The 18,710-nt window shown below is 41.3% G+C and overlaps 1 protein-coding gene across 1 annotated transcript in view; it reads right to left on the minus strand.

Annotated features, from left to right (window-relative positions):
* Window positions 1-1,467: 1,467 nt before the first annotated feature.
* The window catches only part of CCND2 (cyclin D2), a 41,668-nt gene continuing 24,425 nt past the window's right edge, over window positions 1,468-18,710 (minus strand). Inside the window, exon 6 of the mRNA XM_035545974.1 lies at window positions 1,468-6,306. Coding sequence (XP_035401867.1) covers window positions 6,151-6,306 — 156 coding nt within the window. The 3' untranslated portion in view covers window positions 1,468-6,150. The remainder of the gene's footprint in view (window positions 6,307-18,710) is intronic.

An 18,710-nucleotide genomic window follows, 5' to 3' on the forward strand; every position in this document is an offset into this window, starting at 1 on the left:
CCTCTAAAACACAAAGCTGCAGAGCACATCCCTTATGTTTCAGGAGGACTACTGGTGACACTACAGAGGGAAAAAAATTAATCTGACAAGACCTGTAATTAGGCCAGGCTCTTTGAGCTTTAAAACACAAATGGAAGGTGTAAGAACAGCTCTCACATGTTCCAGTTCTTTGGCCCTTAGTTAGGCCCAAGAAATGCTGCAGATTGTTGGTAATGTTAAAGTGGTACCAGAGGAACACAGTGACTCATTATGCGCTAAAATCTTTGGTGCAGATAACCTCTGAAATGAAGACTCACAGGTCAATTTCCACAGATTTAAAAGACCTTGCTGTAAACCACAGCTCTCATTTGTGTGATCATGACTAGAAGGGGCTCTATCTCCTGACTCATACCTCACAATTTCCATCATATTTTCTATCCCATCCATGATTTTTTCTTCTATTTGTTCATATATATATATATATGAAGAAACATATTACCCCCTTCCCCCCATATATATACGTCATATGTTTCTTCATTTTAGCAACATGTGTTTTCCCTTTGAGTATTTTCCTTCTCCCTGTTCAATACATCTTGCTTTCATTTTCCTCTTCACTTTTCTTTCATTTCACTTCTCTATTTTTGTCTGTAGCATTATTCATTTCATGATGGTGTTACTTTTTCTCCAGTGTCTGCCTAAATACTTCTTCATTCTTCAGTGCCTCTTTGCTCTCCTGAAGGGCACTCAAAAGCCTGAAATTCATTAGAAATGAGCACACTACTTGATGGCAGTGGACAATTTCACCTACACCAGACCGGGCAGTCTTGGCAGTGCCTGTTTACAGTGTTGTGGAGCAAGAGAGAGAGACTAAGGGCAGGCCAAACATGTCACGCATGAAGTTGGTCAACCTACAGTAAGGCTGACCTCACCAGCATGAGCTGTGATGAAAATGGGAGAGACAGAGAGGGTTTGTCTTGCCACCTGATCAAAGGCTAAAGAAGACTTAGTGCATGGTTTCTTCCCACTAGTTTCACCACAAAACCCCCTCTCTTTCCCTCACTTTTTACCCAAAGCTTATACAAAGAAAAACTACAGAATGTTGCAGTAGCCTTTAAAATACATCAAATAACTGGATATTTAAATAAAATTTAAATTAGTTGCAAAAATGTGCATTCCATGTACTTACGAACACTTTTCCACAACCTCAACTTAATTTCCACAAAATATTTTAATCTAGCAATTTACCATTTTTAGGACTTTCTTCTCCTTAAATCCACCTGGACCTTTTCATGGAAGAAACAGACAGAATTTGCCTTAAACGGTAGGCAATCATATAACGCTTTTTTTTTTTTTTAGAGGAAAACTTCTGGGACTGCAACATTAAACAGTTCCCATTTTATGTGCCTGCTAACATGATCTATCCAGATAAAAGGCTCCAAAATCACATCATCTTTTGCACAATGAATGAATAAAAACAAGACAGGCAAATTTAGGTCAAGGTGAGTTTATTGTCCATACAGCATACCTAATCCTGCCAAAACACTTTTCTTAAAACCATCTTTAAACTAGTCAAAACAACGGGTTATTAATAAAAATGACAACACTGAACAGAGAAGACCTTTTAAAAGGTAATCGAGACTACACTGTATCAGAGTCTTATCCATCAAAAACAATCTCACATACTTTCTAAATACTTTTGTTTACATTGATCATGTCTACTACCACACTTTCTAGCATCCCCTGACCATATAAACATCCACACCTCTTAAAGAGCACATTGTGAGAGAATAGCTGACTTGATATGGCATCACACTCGTTAAAGCAAAAAAAAAAAAAAAAAAAGTATGAAAACAGGAACTGTGCAACTGAGAGTGATTTCTGAGGTACATGAGAACATGGTAATAAACATAGTGGAAAAAATCCAGTGGCCAGGTGGTTTGCTGAGTATAGAGCTGTCCAATTACTCAAGCATAAATCATTGACATCAAAATGGGACTCAGTATTTTTCTCTTTCACAAGCATGTTGGGAGTATAAATAAATCAATTACAAAGTGCTCCTACGTTACAGTAATGGGTGGGAGGGGAAGATCAAAGTACCATCAACAGAAAGCTGACACAAATGGTTTTAGCAGTTGTGCCAGTCATTTAGCACTTTTAAAGTATAATCAGAAATATATACATATATTATATATACATATATTTCTGATCCATAGGAAGTTTTTATGATATCTGCAATTCAGGGGAGAAATCTTACACCTCATCTGCAATAACAGTGTATTAACATCTGTTAAAAGGGGTACTATGCAGTATTTTTGTTTTGGGTGCTACTGTGAAAATGTTCAAGTATGTCACATAATTTTTAAGAACATCACTGCAGAAGACAATACTCCTAGCACTCGTGGTGAGCTCGTGGGTCTCCCTGCCACATGAAGGGCTGCCACTTGGTGCTGCCACTTCCAACCCAATTCCTGTGCCCACTTCTTGCGCTCACCACCATGGTGAGGTGAGTGGACCTTAATGCTTACACTGATTTCCAATGAAACCTATGAAACTGTGAGTGGACACGGACCCACGTAAGAGGTTACACAGCAGAGACAAGCCTTGGTGGGGAGCCCCGCAGGGGACAAGGACACCACAGGGTGGGCTATCATCCCCCTGCAACCAAATAAACCCCAATGGGGCAAAACGCTAAGCTTCAGTCCACTGACTTGCCTGTGTTTTCACTGGGCCAAGAAGCCAATGTTCTAATGGCTGTCTTAAAGATGCCACAAAACTTTCTGTACTTTTCAAGAGTAGGGGCAGGCACCATAGCTACTACTCCTGCCTATACTCAGCCATGCTGACTGGAAGAACAAAGGGGAGCAAAGCACCTAAGTGCGATGCATGCAGTGCCCACACTTTCTGCATGCAGCTCTGCTAACATCAAGCATGTGTAGCATTTCGCTCATGATTCGCAGACTCCTCTGGTGCACTTCCCCGAGAAACACTGATTAGCACAAAAATTCGTGCATGCAAACACTAACATGGAATTACCTGATCTGTCAGGAAACATCACCTCATATGTGTGCTGCACATAGTTCTGGAGTCTTGCTTATCATGGTGTTTCCACAAAACTATCATCTAAGAGTCATGCAGTTGCTGAATTTCACATGCTCTCAGTGTGAAAAGCCACCGCTGTCAGAACAAAGCCATCCACCCACCGTTTTCCAGCAACACTGCTGTTTGTCCCTTTTGAAACCCGCTCTGGCAAACTGTAAGGTACCACTCTTGCCCCCAAAGCTGCCGCAGCCCCAGAAGCCACCAGTGGGAAGAGCACTTTGGCCCTCGAACTTCACTAAGAGCAGTTACCGTCAGCTACCGTCACCTAACAAGAGGAAGACTTCTCCACACAGCGTGCTGTGGTGCGCCCAAGAGCTGCAGGGCAGTACAGCCGAGAGCTCCAAGGGGACTGGCAGAGGGCTGGCACCTGGCCACTGGGGCGCAGTGGGGCAGCTGGGCCTGATCCTCCACAAGGTGATGGCCATTTTGAACAGCAGGATTCTGTGAGTGGCTACCCCAGTGGCTGCCTTGCTGCCCACCTAACAACCTGCAGGGGCCGCACAGCACCGTGATGGACCCTGTCTTGTGCAGACACCACCAAGGGCTCGGCCACCATGCTGTAATGACAGCCCAGAGGGGCGCTGGGAGGGAGATGCATAGCCACCACAGGTATGTCATCCATGTGTCCAGGATTACGGCCTGGAGGCGCAGGGGATGCTCCTGGACAGGCGCTTGGACCAATGCATTTTTTCCACTATGAAAAGGACACCTAAGACCAAAGGGAGCCAATGCCCCTGCTTGCTGCAATTTCTCCCCGACGCAGCCGGCGCGACCATGCTCCGCTGACCAAAGTGCAGGCCCCAAGAGCTGCCGCTTGCACCGACCGCTCCGCTGAGGCTCCCGGCGGGGAGAAAGTAACTGTCACGTTGTGAGGTATTGTGAAAATGGGAACCATTTTTGTCTTGTCCAGTAAACCTGAGGTAAGTATACCATCTTTGCAGAATGTGATCAGGAAGGAAAAAAAAAAAAGAAAGAAAATAAAAGGAAAATAAAATAAAATAAAAAAAAATCATGAACACGCTATTAGGAAAAAAAAAACAACCTGTACAGGGCATTTCCAGTAAATCAAAGAACTCATCATATCTCCACTTAACCATCTACTTCAGGATTTGAAATTTAAGCAGTAAAATAATATATTATAAAAATGTTTATAAAATAGCAGCACACTCAGTGAAACAATACAGCTAAGTACTGTTAATGTGAATAAGAATGAAACAAATCATAGCTTCTTAGCAGCGCAAAAAAAAAAAAAAACGACAACAAAAAACCAACAAAACCTTAGAATCTTACTCCATTTTCTACCCTCATCTAGCCAAATACAGCTGAGTCCATTCATATAATATTCTTCGAAGTAGCATGTTCGTTCTGGATTTTTGTCTGAAAAATGCAAACATTTAACATTTCAACCAACAGCTTCATTCTGTATATTTGCAAACTGTTAATACAATTGTGCAAAAAAAAAAAAAATTGCTCCAACTCCTTTGCCATCTAAATGCCTCTTCTTTATAGATGGAGCAGAAAAATAAATTCAAGTACACTGAATACACCTTTGTAATAAAACTCCAAGTCACACACCTTGATGTTTACCACTTGTGTCTTGTGCACCAGCAATTTTCTTTCATTGTCCATGGATAAGCATGCAGGTGGTATTAAGATCCTTCTGTGACACTGAACAATACAAATCGTCAGGCTTTTATCCGGAATGTCATGACAGGAATGTCATCTGAAGCAGGTGTTGGTATTTCCAGCAACACCACAACTAACAAAGTACACCAGATACTGGAAAATATTGACTCTAAAAAGCTATAATGCTTTGCTTTTGTGACTTTTTCTTTTTTTTCTTTTTTTTTTCTTCCTTTTTTTTTCCTTGGCAAAATCGTCATAAACCATTTCATTTAATCCCTTAGGAACAATTTTCAAAGTGCTTTTCGAATGAAATGGTTTATAATAACGCTCACTGTGGATCAATAAAGTTATTGAAATGCTGAAAAGGTGTGATGGGGCGGTGGGGGAAGCTGTGTGGACAGAAGAGGGATCATACCAAACCTCATCTTCTTTAACACAGTGAGGATATGTTAAAAAGGAAGATGGACAGAGCATCATTTAATTGTCTTTACACCAAGCTAAGGAGCTGTCAAAAGTTAACATTGATGTGAAGCATTAGCACTGTAAAGGAATATAATGCTTTTGACAGATGATCCACTGCATCTTGCAATCCAAAGGTCGGAGGTGGTCTGATTAGCCGACTGGTCGAAATTAATCGGTTCATTTCCCCCATCTAACGTGAGCACTCGATAACTTTGGCTTGGCCCACAGTTGGGTAAAGAGGATTGCCCTTATGCCAAAGATGCTGCTGTGTTTAGAATGAACCATTTCTGAAGGAAAAGTAGAAAAAGTCAGACGGGAGAGGAGAATTTAAAACAAAACAAAACAAAAAAAACACCTGCTCTTCCGGCTGGCAAAATAAAGCATCTTCTTTCTTAGGTAGCAGCTACCACAGACAGCAAGAGTAAACAAAACTAACATACAGAGATCCAACAAACACTTCTGACTAATAACAGAGGTGACAGATCAGCAAATCTCTTCTGCATTCAAAATGGTTTAATTGCTTCAGGGACCTTTTCCCACTTTGCCCTAGCCCCTTCTTCTATTGCTTTGCAATCTAGTCAAGCCATAAAATCGCACACACAATTCCTTTCTTAAATCTAAAAAAGGGGTGTATGCACTAGGTCATAATACACAGACAAGTATACTCTACTTTCTTCCCACAAATGCAGGCTTACATTTATCTAGCTACTTGTATGCTTTTATAAGCATTTAATATCACTGATACATAATCAAATAGCAATTACCAAATATATTGTGGGATTCCCTTCTGTAGAACGTCATGGGCGCCAAATGTTTTTTTTTCATTATTCAGTTTTTGTATTTTTTTTTTTTACCTAAAAGAACTTTAAATACGTTCTATACGGGAGCAGATTAAAAAAAAAAAAAAAAAAAGATTTCACTCTAAAAATAATAACAAAAATAAAAGGGCTGGGGGAGCAAGCATGACTTTCTGTGCTGATGTCCTCACAGGTTGATATCTCTCACATCTGTAGGAGTGCTGGCCTGGTCCAGTTCATCCACCGTCTTAGAAGGATTGCTTTGCTGTTGCTGCTGCCGGACTTGCCTAAGGTTGCTTACTAGCACCGACTCAATCTGTTCTTGACAAGCTTTAAGGCAGTCCTAAAGGATAAAAAGCAAATTGATCTGTTAGTTACTTTTTTCCGTACTGAGCTAGTAAAAGTTTGAAAAGCAGCAAATGGGTACTGCTAAGGAACATCCGCTATGACAGAAAATAACCTTGAATTCTCAAAAACCACCAATGTTTACAAACTCTCTTGGCTTAAACAATGATAATTCCACATTTATTATAATTTCCAAATTTTAATATTTTACCTGTCCTTGCTCATTTGTGTTGTCTTGAGCAAGAACTCAAAGTACTCCTCAGCACTCTTGTGAAAAACAAAGGGCAGGGTAAATGAATTTGTGCATTCTTCTATGCAAGGTTAAATGACTTGGCTGGGTCTTCACTGAAAAACAAAATGTGTTTTTCTTCTGAAATAACCACATGCACTATACCAATGTAATGCAGACAGAGGCATTTCACTTTTACCATCAAGCAAGTTTAACACATTAAAGTCAAGCAGGAGTTTTGAGGTCCCCCCAAAAGTGCAGTTCCTTGTCACAGTGTCTGTATCAGTCGTGTATCCGAAGCAAAAGCAAAAGAAAGGTCTGTGTATCTGTGAAAATTTAAGCATGAAGAGAAGGTCCAGAATAACAGAAACATCGCAGAGTTAAACTGTACTGCTTCCAAATATATTCCAACATGGCGTGGCACAGGTCATCAACTCATGCCATTTTGCTATTTTCCTTTAAAGAGTCTTTGTTGAAGAAGCAAGAAAGAACCATCTCTGTGCTAAGTCTCCGAAAAAGGCAATTGAACATTAATTCCAGAGCAAATCACGCTGCACAGTAGCTGGGCACTCTGAAGGGAAATAAGGCTTTGTTCATGACAAGGGAACTAACAATCCAGCCCCAAACATGCATCCACAAATTTGCTAGCATTATTATTCTCTGAACACATTCCAGAGAAAAAAGGTGATTTCAGCAGCACAGGAGGAGGAGGTATAGTGTACCCTCCCACACCTTTACTCTTGGAATTGGGCTACTTTAACATCCTTAGGAATAGTCACTGGTAATCATTCACAGAAGACATTGAAGCAAAGACAGATACAATAAAAAGATGTAAGTCAAAAATGCATAAACAAGCCTCAGATATGACTACATTACAAATTACAGCACACAACACTTGGGGAAAAAAGTAGGATATAGTACAGCAACACAGATTTGGGAGCCTTGTACATTATGAGTCCTGCAACATTCACGAGGTATGAATAAAGAAATGGGAAGGATTCACCACACTAATACCAGACACAATGACAAAGAACAAGACTGCTGAAGTATTACAGGATGTTCCACATTGATAATATGTTGGAAGGCCAAATAATGGGGTTGCTGGGGGGAAAAAAAAGAGAGAGAAATTTGAGAAAAGATTGACAACCTCTTAAGTTTTAGCAGCAACTGAAAAATAAAACTAAAGCCATAACTGTATGAACACAATGACACTTATGTGTAGCATGCTGGGATTGAATATCAACACCACACTGCATATGTGGGCAGGTGGTGCTACTATAAAGGGTTTTTTTTCTAAAAGCAGTTTTGCACAATCCTTCTAAAATACTCAGAAAGGTACCAATACTATGAACTCACTGAAGCCTTATGTGAATGTGATAGAGCTCTGACACGTTAAGGACTGGGTCTCTCCCAAAGACTTCATGCAGTAGAGAAATGCAGTTTTGGCTAGTATGGATTTTCGAAAGTATTCTGACCAGAGACGTTGCTATTTTTACCAAGGGATGCTGAAGAACAGACAGGCATTGACCTCCACAGGTCACACAGGTCACACAGGCACTTGTGTCAGCCCAGGAACTGAATACAGAACATGAGTGCACCTCTGGGGAGCACGGCTCTGACCAGCAACAACACTCACTTTCTCCACACAGTATCAAGTTATTCAAGGAGAGTTTGAAATATTCATGTATGTAAGTTTAATTTGTCATCCTGGTCAGACTGGGAAAACATGTCAAATGCAGAATATTTGTTCCTCTGATATTTACGTTCGTGATGCATGCAATTAGCTCTGGTGTGTCATAAACAACCATTTTCTTGCCTACTGGTCAGCAACTGCTAGCTGTAAAGTCATGTCCTCTCTTTGTCATGAAGCCATCCTATAATGGAGTATCACAACCTTTGTCTGAAGATGCATCTGCTAAAGACAGGCTGTGAAAGATGGCTTTTCAAACTGAACAGGAAAAAGGGGTTGGATGGGACGCTGGCTGTATTAAAGACAAAATTATTAAATGATGTGGATCACAAGCTAAAACCAACACTGCTCAACTAGAAAGAGATGTCATTGAAATGTGAGTATCTGAATTACCTGTGTGCAGTCAGACCCAGAAATTTGTTCCCTCAGCAGGAATTATCACAGCGAGTAACCATGGTGAAACAGAGCATAATGATACTAAAAAATTCTGCTACCACAGTGTATGCGTGGGGTCAGACTGTGTCTTCCCCATCCTTGTCTTTTGTTTTGAAAGCAGGGAACTGCAAGACTGCTCAAGAAAAACTTGACTAGTAGTCAAGTTCACTTGTTTGCAGCTGTACTGTACCTACCCCCAAAAAAACCTCCACAATAAGCTAGCAACTTTCCTGAGTTTCAGTCACTGGAGCTGAACTTTTCCATGCTTCACCCTCTGTGAAGCTATCACTACAGGCCCTGACAAAGACTCCCTTCTCCATCTTTCATGTAGGCCCCCTTTAGATACTGAAAAACCACTAAAAGGTCTTGCTGGATTCTTCTCTTCTCCAGGCTGAACAATCCCAACTCCCTCAGCCTGTCTTCACAGGAGAGGTGCTCCAGCCTTTTGATCATCTTCAAGGCCCTCCTCTGGACTCACCTGAATAGGTCCACGTCCTTCTTGTGCTGGGGGCCCCAGAGCTGAATGCAGTTCTCCAGGTGGGGTCTCATAAGAACATCGTGGGGAGAATCATCTCCCTCAACCTGCTAGCTACACTTCTTTTGATACAGCCCAGGGTACGGTTGGCTTTCTGGGCTGCCAGCTTACCTTGCCAGCTCATGTTGAGCTTCCTGTCAACCATCACCCTCAGGTCCTTCTCCTCAGAGCTGCTCTCAATCCAGTCTCTATACAGCCTGTATTTGTGCTTGGGATCGCCCCGACCCATGTGCAGGATCTTGTACTTGGCTTTGTTGAACCTCATGAGGTTTGCACAGGCTCACCTCTCAAGCCTGTTAGGTCCCTCTGGATAGCATCCCTTCCCTCCAGTGTGTTGACTGCACCACACAGCTTGGTGTCATCGGCAAACTTGCTGAGGGTGCACTCAATCCCACGTCACCAACCAGGCTGTTAAGCAGTGCTGGTCCCAATACCAATCCCTGTGGAATGCCACTCGTCACTGATCTCCACTTGGACATTGAGACGTTGACCACAACTCTCTGAGTGTGACTATCCATCCAATTACCCACCTTACCCATCCTTACCCACCACGTGGTCCATCCATCAAATCCATGTCTCTGAAATTTAGAGACAAGGATGCCTGTGGGACAGCGTCAAATGCTTTGCACAAGTCCAGGTAGCTGATCTCAGCTGGTCTTCCACCAGCGCTGTAACTGCATTGTAGAAGGCCACTAGATTTGTCAGGCACAGTCTGCCCTTAGTGAAACCATGGTGGCTGTCACCAATTACCTCCTTATTTTCTATATGCCTTAGCATAGTTTCCAAGAGGACCTGCTCCATGATCTTGTCAGGCACAAAGGTGAGACTGACTGGCCTGTAATTCATCAGGTCTTCCTTTTTTATCCTTTTTTAAAATGGGGTTTATGGTTCCCCTTTTCCAGTCAGTGGGAACTTCACTGGACTGCCATGACTTCTCAAATATCATGGACTGTGGCTCAGCAATTTCATCTGCCAGTTAATGAAAGTGCAGTTTCCCTCTGTAAGCAGATGGGAGCTCCCTTCTCACAGCACCGGCTTAATTTTAGCTCTGGACAGCACAAGAAGGAAGCTGGGAGCACAGTCTCAAAAGTCTTGCTACTCTAACACAGATGTTGGCAAGTATGGTGAACTTCATTTGGAGACCTTAAGATTGAGAAGGTCTATGCTTTGGAGGAAGGCAGAAGTTATGCCTCTCCCCTATTCTGGAGAGAGCAGAGTTTGTTCAGGGGTGCCCTGATTTTTGCTACTCCTGCAGTTCATCCCAACACTCTGGGCAAGAATGATGCAGTTGGAAGATCACAGGTATCACACGGGCACAACCACTGCCTACCACAGCCAATGCATAATTAGCGTCATTGCCACCCAGTAGATAACTGTGGCACTGAGAATCATGGAGCACCTGAAATGCCAAGTAAATTCAGAGAGATGCAGGGATTTTCAGGGTACTATGGAAATGAGAACTCAAGAGAAACAGCAGCACCCAGGCTAGAAAGCTATATTACAAAATGCTAGTCTCTGTGTGCCTTCACCACACTGGAAGTCTCCTGATCACTACTTCCCACTTTCTGGAGACAGGACACCAGCTCGTTCCAGTGCCAGCCCTGGGTGGACTGGACTTGGGCTTCCCATACAGGTTCCCACTGCACACTCTGTCCCACACCAGCGCCTGCTGCCTTTCCCAGCACTCCACGTTGCAAAACTCCTCATGTGGCAACCGTGTCAGCAGGAGGTTAATCAAAAAAACACACAGTTACCAAACACATGTTTCATGAATCTGCTTAATTACAGACTGAGTAGGACTGAGGAGGGTATGCCTAAAATCCGACCTCCCAAAGCTGTCTGGCAGGCAGGACACTGGGCAGCCTGTCTCTGCCCGCACTCACATCTGTGCGTGGCTCCCACCAGAAGGCAGGGAACTGCAGTCTGCTGAACTCCCACTCCTGGAGAGAAGGAAAGCTTTAATATCTAGCTCGCTTGGAGCTGAGCAGGAAGCCTCAGAAGTGAGAGGACAAGACAAATGTGTTTGAAGATGCAATAAAATGTGAGCACAGTGGATTTTTCTGGTGATGAATGAGATTCATAACAAACAAGCAAGATTTTAGCATGCATCACCTCATAGGGTTCTTCCTTTCCTGTCATTTTAACAGAAGGTAAGGAGAAAGGCTTCCCTCTGTTTCCACTTTCTTGCTGCTGGCAAATCTATCTAGTTGTTTTAAGGTAAGAATGTGTACTTTTATTTAATCAGGTAAATGTTGTTTATAGCTGGGTATTGCTCTTTTATTATTGGGGGCTTAGTGATTTCCTAGTACTGGAACTGATTGTTTAATGATGGGAGTTGGACAAATTCCTTGTCCTTTCTTCCAAATTACCTGACTGCCAAAAGCTATCAGAAACTCAGATAAAGAAAATTCCCCACTATTAGCTTGGGTGGGTTTCAGGTCCATTGCAATCATTCACCTCTTTGTGAGATGGCAACAGCAGCAAGTCATTTCAAGGGTACAGAAATGATGCGGTTACACTAGCAGGCAGTTACGTGTGTACGACTGAAACTGCCGCTTGCTTGTAGAAACTGCTTCTTGCTTGTAGGAACAGGTGCTGAGATTTCCTGAACAGAGTCTGAGAAAATGCAAGAGACCTAATCAATGTTTTACGAGCGGCTCTGCTCTGTTCAGCAAAGCACCCCTACCTACACTGTTTTTTTCTGCAATGTACTTGCCAAAGGCACCTTGCACATGATCAGACGTGGTTTTGTGCAGCTCCACTTGATAGTGATTCTCACTCTGTGACGCTGGTTTGGGAGCTACCCTTCTCAGAAAGCAGAGGTTCAGTCACAGAGATAGCACAACCCAATCCCAGCTGATACAGACGAATCCCCTTGGTGGGGGAGTCATGAGTGTGTCACAGCCCATGGGCTGCCACTTCCAGCTGCAGCAAGTCTCCCTGGAGGAGATCCAGAACCTGTTCCCATTTAAGCTGATGGCCAAATTGAGCAGGATCAGACCCGTAAATGGAAAAAAGAGCAGAGCCACCATTTTGTAGACTATTGTAACAGATTATAGTCCTAATGCTCTTTTTGTATAAGAATCTCTTAAAGCACAGTGGTGCAAAATTTCAAAATAACACAGCCTTTTGAAAATAAGCCAGATTTTTTACAAGCAGCTACTGACTAGAGAGCTTAATGAGGCAATTTCCTTACAGCCAGGCTTGGGGAAGGAAGGGTGGTGACACATAAAACATAAGGCCTAAGCATTTGGAGCCAGCTTTGCCTGTTTACATATATATATATATATATATATATATATATATGCTCCTTACACATGATAATTTACACTGTAATTGTAAAAACTTGTAATGGTCAACATAATGCTTCATTTAATTTATGAAGAGGCTAAAGTCTCTTAGTACTTTTATACAGAAAATGGCCATTTCTGACGTCTTCATTTTGTACATAAAACCAATAAAGCAGTCCAGACTGAAATTGCCACAGTTTGCATGAATTTTACCTTACATGGGGACCCACAAGCCCCTGATGTATTTATTGTCACATGTTAGCTCTGGTCTACACTTATGTTTTGAATATAAAATAATGTACCACAGGAGTCCTTAAAACAAAGAAAACTATGGAAAGATGACCAGCGTGTTGCATTTAGTGCGAAATAGCTTCCAAATATATATGTGTGTATACATATATATATATATAAAGGTTGCTATTTGCATGCTAGAACTCTGTTTTTATTAATCTGAGTTAAACATTCTTTTTAGTCTCGCCTATAAAGCATCCATTCAGAAGCTGAAATTGGCTGGCCAGCATTAACTAAAAATGATGTCACTTTATTTTGCAGGTTGTCAAGTTCTACAATCAAAATCTAGTAAGAAGAAAAACCTTAATGCCAGATTCATGAGTGAATCTCAGTCATGCAGCAAAATGAGCTGGAACATAACAGTAGATTTAGTCCAGATTCTTCAGTACTGATGACTGAGGTACAACCAAATCATCCACCTGAGGCTGTGGCTGTGCAACCATTAATCCTGAATCTGCGTACTATTCCATCAGCCAATCGTGATGATTTTGTGAACATCACGCACAGGTTCCTAAGACCACTTCTGCCAAGGTAATCAGACCACATGATGTCTTTTCAACATGCTATCTGCAGGACAACAGATGAAACCTGACACAACACAGTCAGAGTGGCGTGGACACGTTTGAGCAACATGCTTTTTGACAGATGAGTTACTAACTAAACCTGTCAATGTTTTTTTTTTTTGTTTTTTTTTAATAAACTGGAGTTAACAGACAAAGTTTACAGATGGCCAATGACATGTGAGCAAACTGCTTGAATTCTTACACAGCAAATCCTAAAAACACATTTTGCACTTGAACCACAGCCTCAGTGTGCAACTAGCTTTAAGCACTATGAAGTATACCCGATGGATGATAATGTTACAGGTGAGAGGAAAAGATGAGTTTATTAATGAGTGTCTTATCACCCAATTACAATAGTGTGATATAGAAAGTGGCTCATTTTATAGATGGGGCTACTGCTTCTGTTTGCCTCAGTGGAACTTTCTGACAATCCAAAGTTAAGTAATACAATACAAAAAAGGAAAAAAAAAATATCCTGGAAAACAACCCGGCTTTCCCATGAGACAGTGTTATTAACCCCTTGAAGTTTCATGTGAATTTGCTGCATGTGTACTCATTTTACTAGAGGACTTTCATTTTGCAAACTCTAGACAGTATTGATAAGAGAAAATTCAAGCTTTAAAAATCTATTGAAGAAAAAAAATATGAATTTCACTATTTTCAGCAGATCTTCCTTGAAAGACAACATAATGACAGAAGTAATGGCCCTAGATTTTGCAACATAGGGATTGGGCCAATCCTTCAGAATACTGTAGGACTGGTTTTGTTTTTTAAGTGTGTCACATGGATCAACTTCCTCATTCTTCTTTATGGTCTAGTAGTTTTAATGATGAAAATAGTTCAGGTACTTTCCACTCCATAGTTTTATTTTTACTTCAGCATGTATAGAACTAAAAAAGCAATTAACTTTTGTATTTGCTTTCTGTGTTTGTTGTTGTTGTTTTTGTAGAGTGGCGTGAAGAATTTTTGAACTCTAGCTGGTTTTACAAGCACACCTGAAAAGCATTTGAAAGAACATAAATGCTTTCTTGTGTGCGATGAAGGGTAACTTCATGGCTCTGATAGAAATGCTGGTAGTGAAAATGACTGGAAGGAGGAATCACCAGCACTATGGCAGGATCTGGTCATTCAAACGAATAATAATTGAAAATTTCCATTTCCATGCATGACAGTCTTGAAAGAAAGCATAAGCAGTAGTAAAGATCATGCAGAATATTATACACAATTCATTTTCTTGAACTTTTCAACACATCATGAATTTATGTGACCTAAATTGCCCCCCAGCTTCCAGTTTTAAACTAATGTTTATAATGTTATTACGAAAATGATTGCAATTAGCAAGCTATCATTGAGCAATCCCACTCAAATTGACCCAGCAAACAGGCTCTCTCTCACTTTGCACTTGTAATCAGTGGGATTCTCAGTTCTGACTGCTCCAATCTCCAGAATCACCGCATCATGACCCAAACAGCCTGTTCACATGGGGTACCCATTCCACCTAACTTTACTGAGTTAAAGAGATGCAAGGCATCTTTTCCATCTTGCAAGATCATGACCAGACTGATAATTTTTTTTAAAAAAGGGGGGAGAGAAGAGGGGATTTTGAAGGGCTTTGTAATTGTTCTAGTAACTTAACTTGGATTTCTGTCATAAACATTATATAGACATTTTCAAATTGTCCACAGCACCATGTCCAAACTGAAGTTGATAGATTGTACTTTTTGGACGATAATGGTCTCTGTACCAGATCCCTCAGTGTAGCAGTGTACCACCTTCTCCACAAAGGAAAACACCACTCTTCTCAAATGCCAATAGCGGACCATTAGAATAATAAGGTAACTTATTTTATTCATACATCTTTTCTATCTTTTCTCTGTGTTGAATCAATCCAGAGCTTCTGTGACTGTAAGGTAACTGTGGTTGTCTATCATTGCACTTACTCCAATGATAACGACCACTCTAAAACATATTTAAACCACTAAACTCATTTTGCAGCCAGGCAGGGCTGAGAAATGATAATGCACCCCTGGATCCATTCTGGTCATGTAACACCCAGTTTTGCCAAGCCTTGAGCTCCCTGTGTCAGCAGACATCAGAGTTTCTCTCAGACTTGCTGCTCATTGACTCCAGCAGGCAGGAAGGCATGCCTTGCAGAAGTAAGCTCTGGTGATGAACTTAGCTCCTGTCTTTTCCACAGTGCTTTAGGACACAATACATTGTATATTGTGATTCTCAGATTTCCCTTTTGCACTACAGTTTTAGCCTTACCCTGGCAAGACTCCTAACATTGGTTTAATTGTTTTATCAATGAAATTTTGGGAAACACTTGGGTGTGCATAAATTGGTTTGAACCTTGCACCATTTTGCCTATCCAAGATGGCATTCATATGGAAATACCAATGTATAGAGAAGATGTGTTACAGCATCATTTAAAAAAGAACCCAGACTGCAAAACTATTGTTCAACAACATTCCATTTTAATTCTGTTAAATTTAAATATTACCTAACTCTTGACAAGATCTTAGCTTTACCATGAAGTCCAAGAGCAAGGCCAGCACCAGCAGAAGCCTGGTTCAGTTAAATAGCTTTGATAGACGAGTGGGAAATGACTGAGGAGAAGCAATGCACTATCTCAGAATCCTACCAGGGAAGTATGGACATCTAGCTGTCAAAAGCACAGCTTGGCAGCTCCAGTGAAAACACAGCTCCAATTGACAGGGACCAACATGTCAGCCATTGCTACTACAGTCCAAGTTGCACCAAGCTTAGGTCAATGGCAAGGGAGATTCATTAAATCCTTTGCAATGACAAGGCTGAGGGCAATCTCACTAAATCATGGAGCACGTCATTTCTGAAGGACTTCAAAAAACCGAACAGCAGCCTTACTCTCTTTTAAAACCAAGAGCAGAAGAGTAACAGTAGGGCTGCTGTTATATATATATGTAACATATGCACACAAATAATCCAAAATACTGAGCTAAAGCTTCACCGGGTACTTCTTTATGCTCCCGCATCTCCTGACAAGATTTAGAAGCCTGGATACAAACCCTGAATGCTTTGCTGTGTGCTGAAATTGCCAAAGCTGAGAACACTGCAAAATTCTTCTGGCTTTTTTTGTATGTTAGAGCTTTCTACATATAGATTAACAACTTCACAAATAACTGTTAACGCCCCTGATGACTACTTTAAAGATCTCTTCCTCTTTCTTAAAACTAATTGCAAAAAGGAAACCAGTAAAGGACTGTTTTTAGGTGCAAGACTTGATATGATAAATGGAAAGGATGCTGGAGATATTTTAAGTGACAACACTGTTCACTTGTCATGAAATCATTGCTTGGATAACTTAAGAAAGCAGCAGTTAGACATGCATTGAAAAGTTGGGATTTACATTAATTCCAGTGTGGAACATGTCATCTGTACTCCTAGATACAAAAGAGGGCTGGATTCCTCTGCTGGTTCACATTTAGGCCTCAATTCAAACCTCTCCAAAGCACATGCTTCATCGTTGACATAAACAGGGATTCCTTCCCAAACTAGAGCCTTCGTTTGCAGAACACTGTCCTTTAGCTCTCTGACATTCTCCCAAACAAGAGCCTGAAAAGCAGCTGCAGGAATATTATGCCCATTTACTACATTTATTGTATCTCAGTGATCTCACATCTAATGGATGCAGTTTAAAAACAGACATATTTTCCCTCCTAAATGTGCCTATTTTTGCTACTGTAACAAATAGCATCAATTACAGATAAGCTTCTATGTCTCTGTTTTTCCATCTACAAAGTACAGAGAATAGTAATTTGCTGTTCCAAAGGGCATTTCATGCAGACTAATGAGGACATCTCACTTGAAAAAAAAAAATCATATCCATGTCAGAATTTCTTCACTCACTATTGTTACATTATTGTAACAATGCAATATATAACATGGCTAGCATTAAGCATCTGAAAGATGGCACACTTTTCTCTGCAATTTTTCAGTCTTTTCAGCACTTTCAACAGTATACTTTCTAGATTCAGTTCCACTGTTTGCTTAAACAGCCAGTTCGCTGGTTTCCTGTTGCTGGTGTGGTATTTCTCGTAGCAACAGGAGAGAACAATGTTTTCAGAACTGGAAAAAGTGAGAGTAAAGCCAAAACACTGGCAGAGTGATCCAGGGGCAGATGCCATGCTTGAATTTATACGCCTTGCTTAATGTGACTTGAGATTTCAAGTTGATAATCTCTCTCCAACATGCCGAAGAATACTCTGCAACTGTCAGATGAGAGCTGTGAATTTAGTTTTTACGCTGCTGTACTAAATGCTGTGATCACATTAAAAAACTGAGGTTTCGGAAAAAGCTGTAATAACCTGCTTGCCTTACAGAAAGCAGCATCAGAGCAGAGGACGTACGGAAAGGAATCTGCCGGCCGCTATTATCTTCTCCTGTCAACTTGAGCAGGTCACACATCTGCAGCAGAGTAGGCTGGGGCAAGGCTCCAACCAGATGATCGCAGTCTATCACCAGCCCCTGAGCTCTGACAGCTATGTTTGTGATGTGGAGCTCATTATTCGGGGGCCTCACTTCCTCTGTGCGCTGGCTGGCTCTCACAGCACTGCACCCTCCTCTGCATTTATGAATGGATTTGACGGAACTCCGCTATTAGCCTACAGTGTAACTGCATCACCCCATTGTTACTACACACGCACAGCACTCACTGGGGAACAAAAAGCTGAATGAACCAGAGCAGCTGCCAACTCAGGCAAAGACAACTTAGGAAACTATCTCATTCTTCCTTTCTTTGGAGGCTATTTTGTCTGTTGTTTCCTTGCATACAAAATGTGGTCTGCAACAAATAAGGCAGGATAAGATACAGCAAGTCCTGTTACTTGGTTCCAAAACCACAGACCCTGAACACTACAAAGTAGAGAATAAATGGTGTATGTGCTTTAGGGACAATGTTCAAATGCTATCCATTCAAGATAGATTTCCATGATTTTATACGGCAGCTCAACAGAAAATGAATTCTCGAGTGAGTATGGTGGTTCTAAACGCCATTTCTGTGCAAAGATTCGCAAGGATCTTTATGAAGGAACTTTTCAGACCTTGGGGGAAAAAAATCCCAGCACTAACATATGCAGCACATTTAAGTGGAGATATTTTAAATGTAATTTATTATGGATCCAGTCTTCAAAACAGCCTGACTCCACATTTTCAAGGGCTCATGGCCAGCTGTTTTGACAAGACTTTAAGAAAAGCTTGGTTCCTTTTTCTTTCTACCTCGGGCCCTTAAATATGCTTTGGATTTTCAAAACCACTCAGAACACACCAGTTCCCATCAGGGAACAGACTTTTTAAAGGGACTTGTGCCTGCATACAAGCCTACATTTGGC

The sequence above is a fragment of the Cygnus atratus genome, chromosome 1, assembly GCF_013377495.2.
Source record: "Cygnus atratus isolate AKBS03 ecotype Queensland, Australia chromosome 1, CAtr_DNAZoo_HiC_assembly, whole genome shotgun sequence".
NCBI classification, from domain to species: Eukaryota; Metazoa; Chordata; class Aves; order Anseriformes; family Anatidae; genus Cygnus; species Cygnus atratus.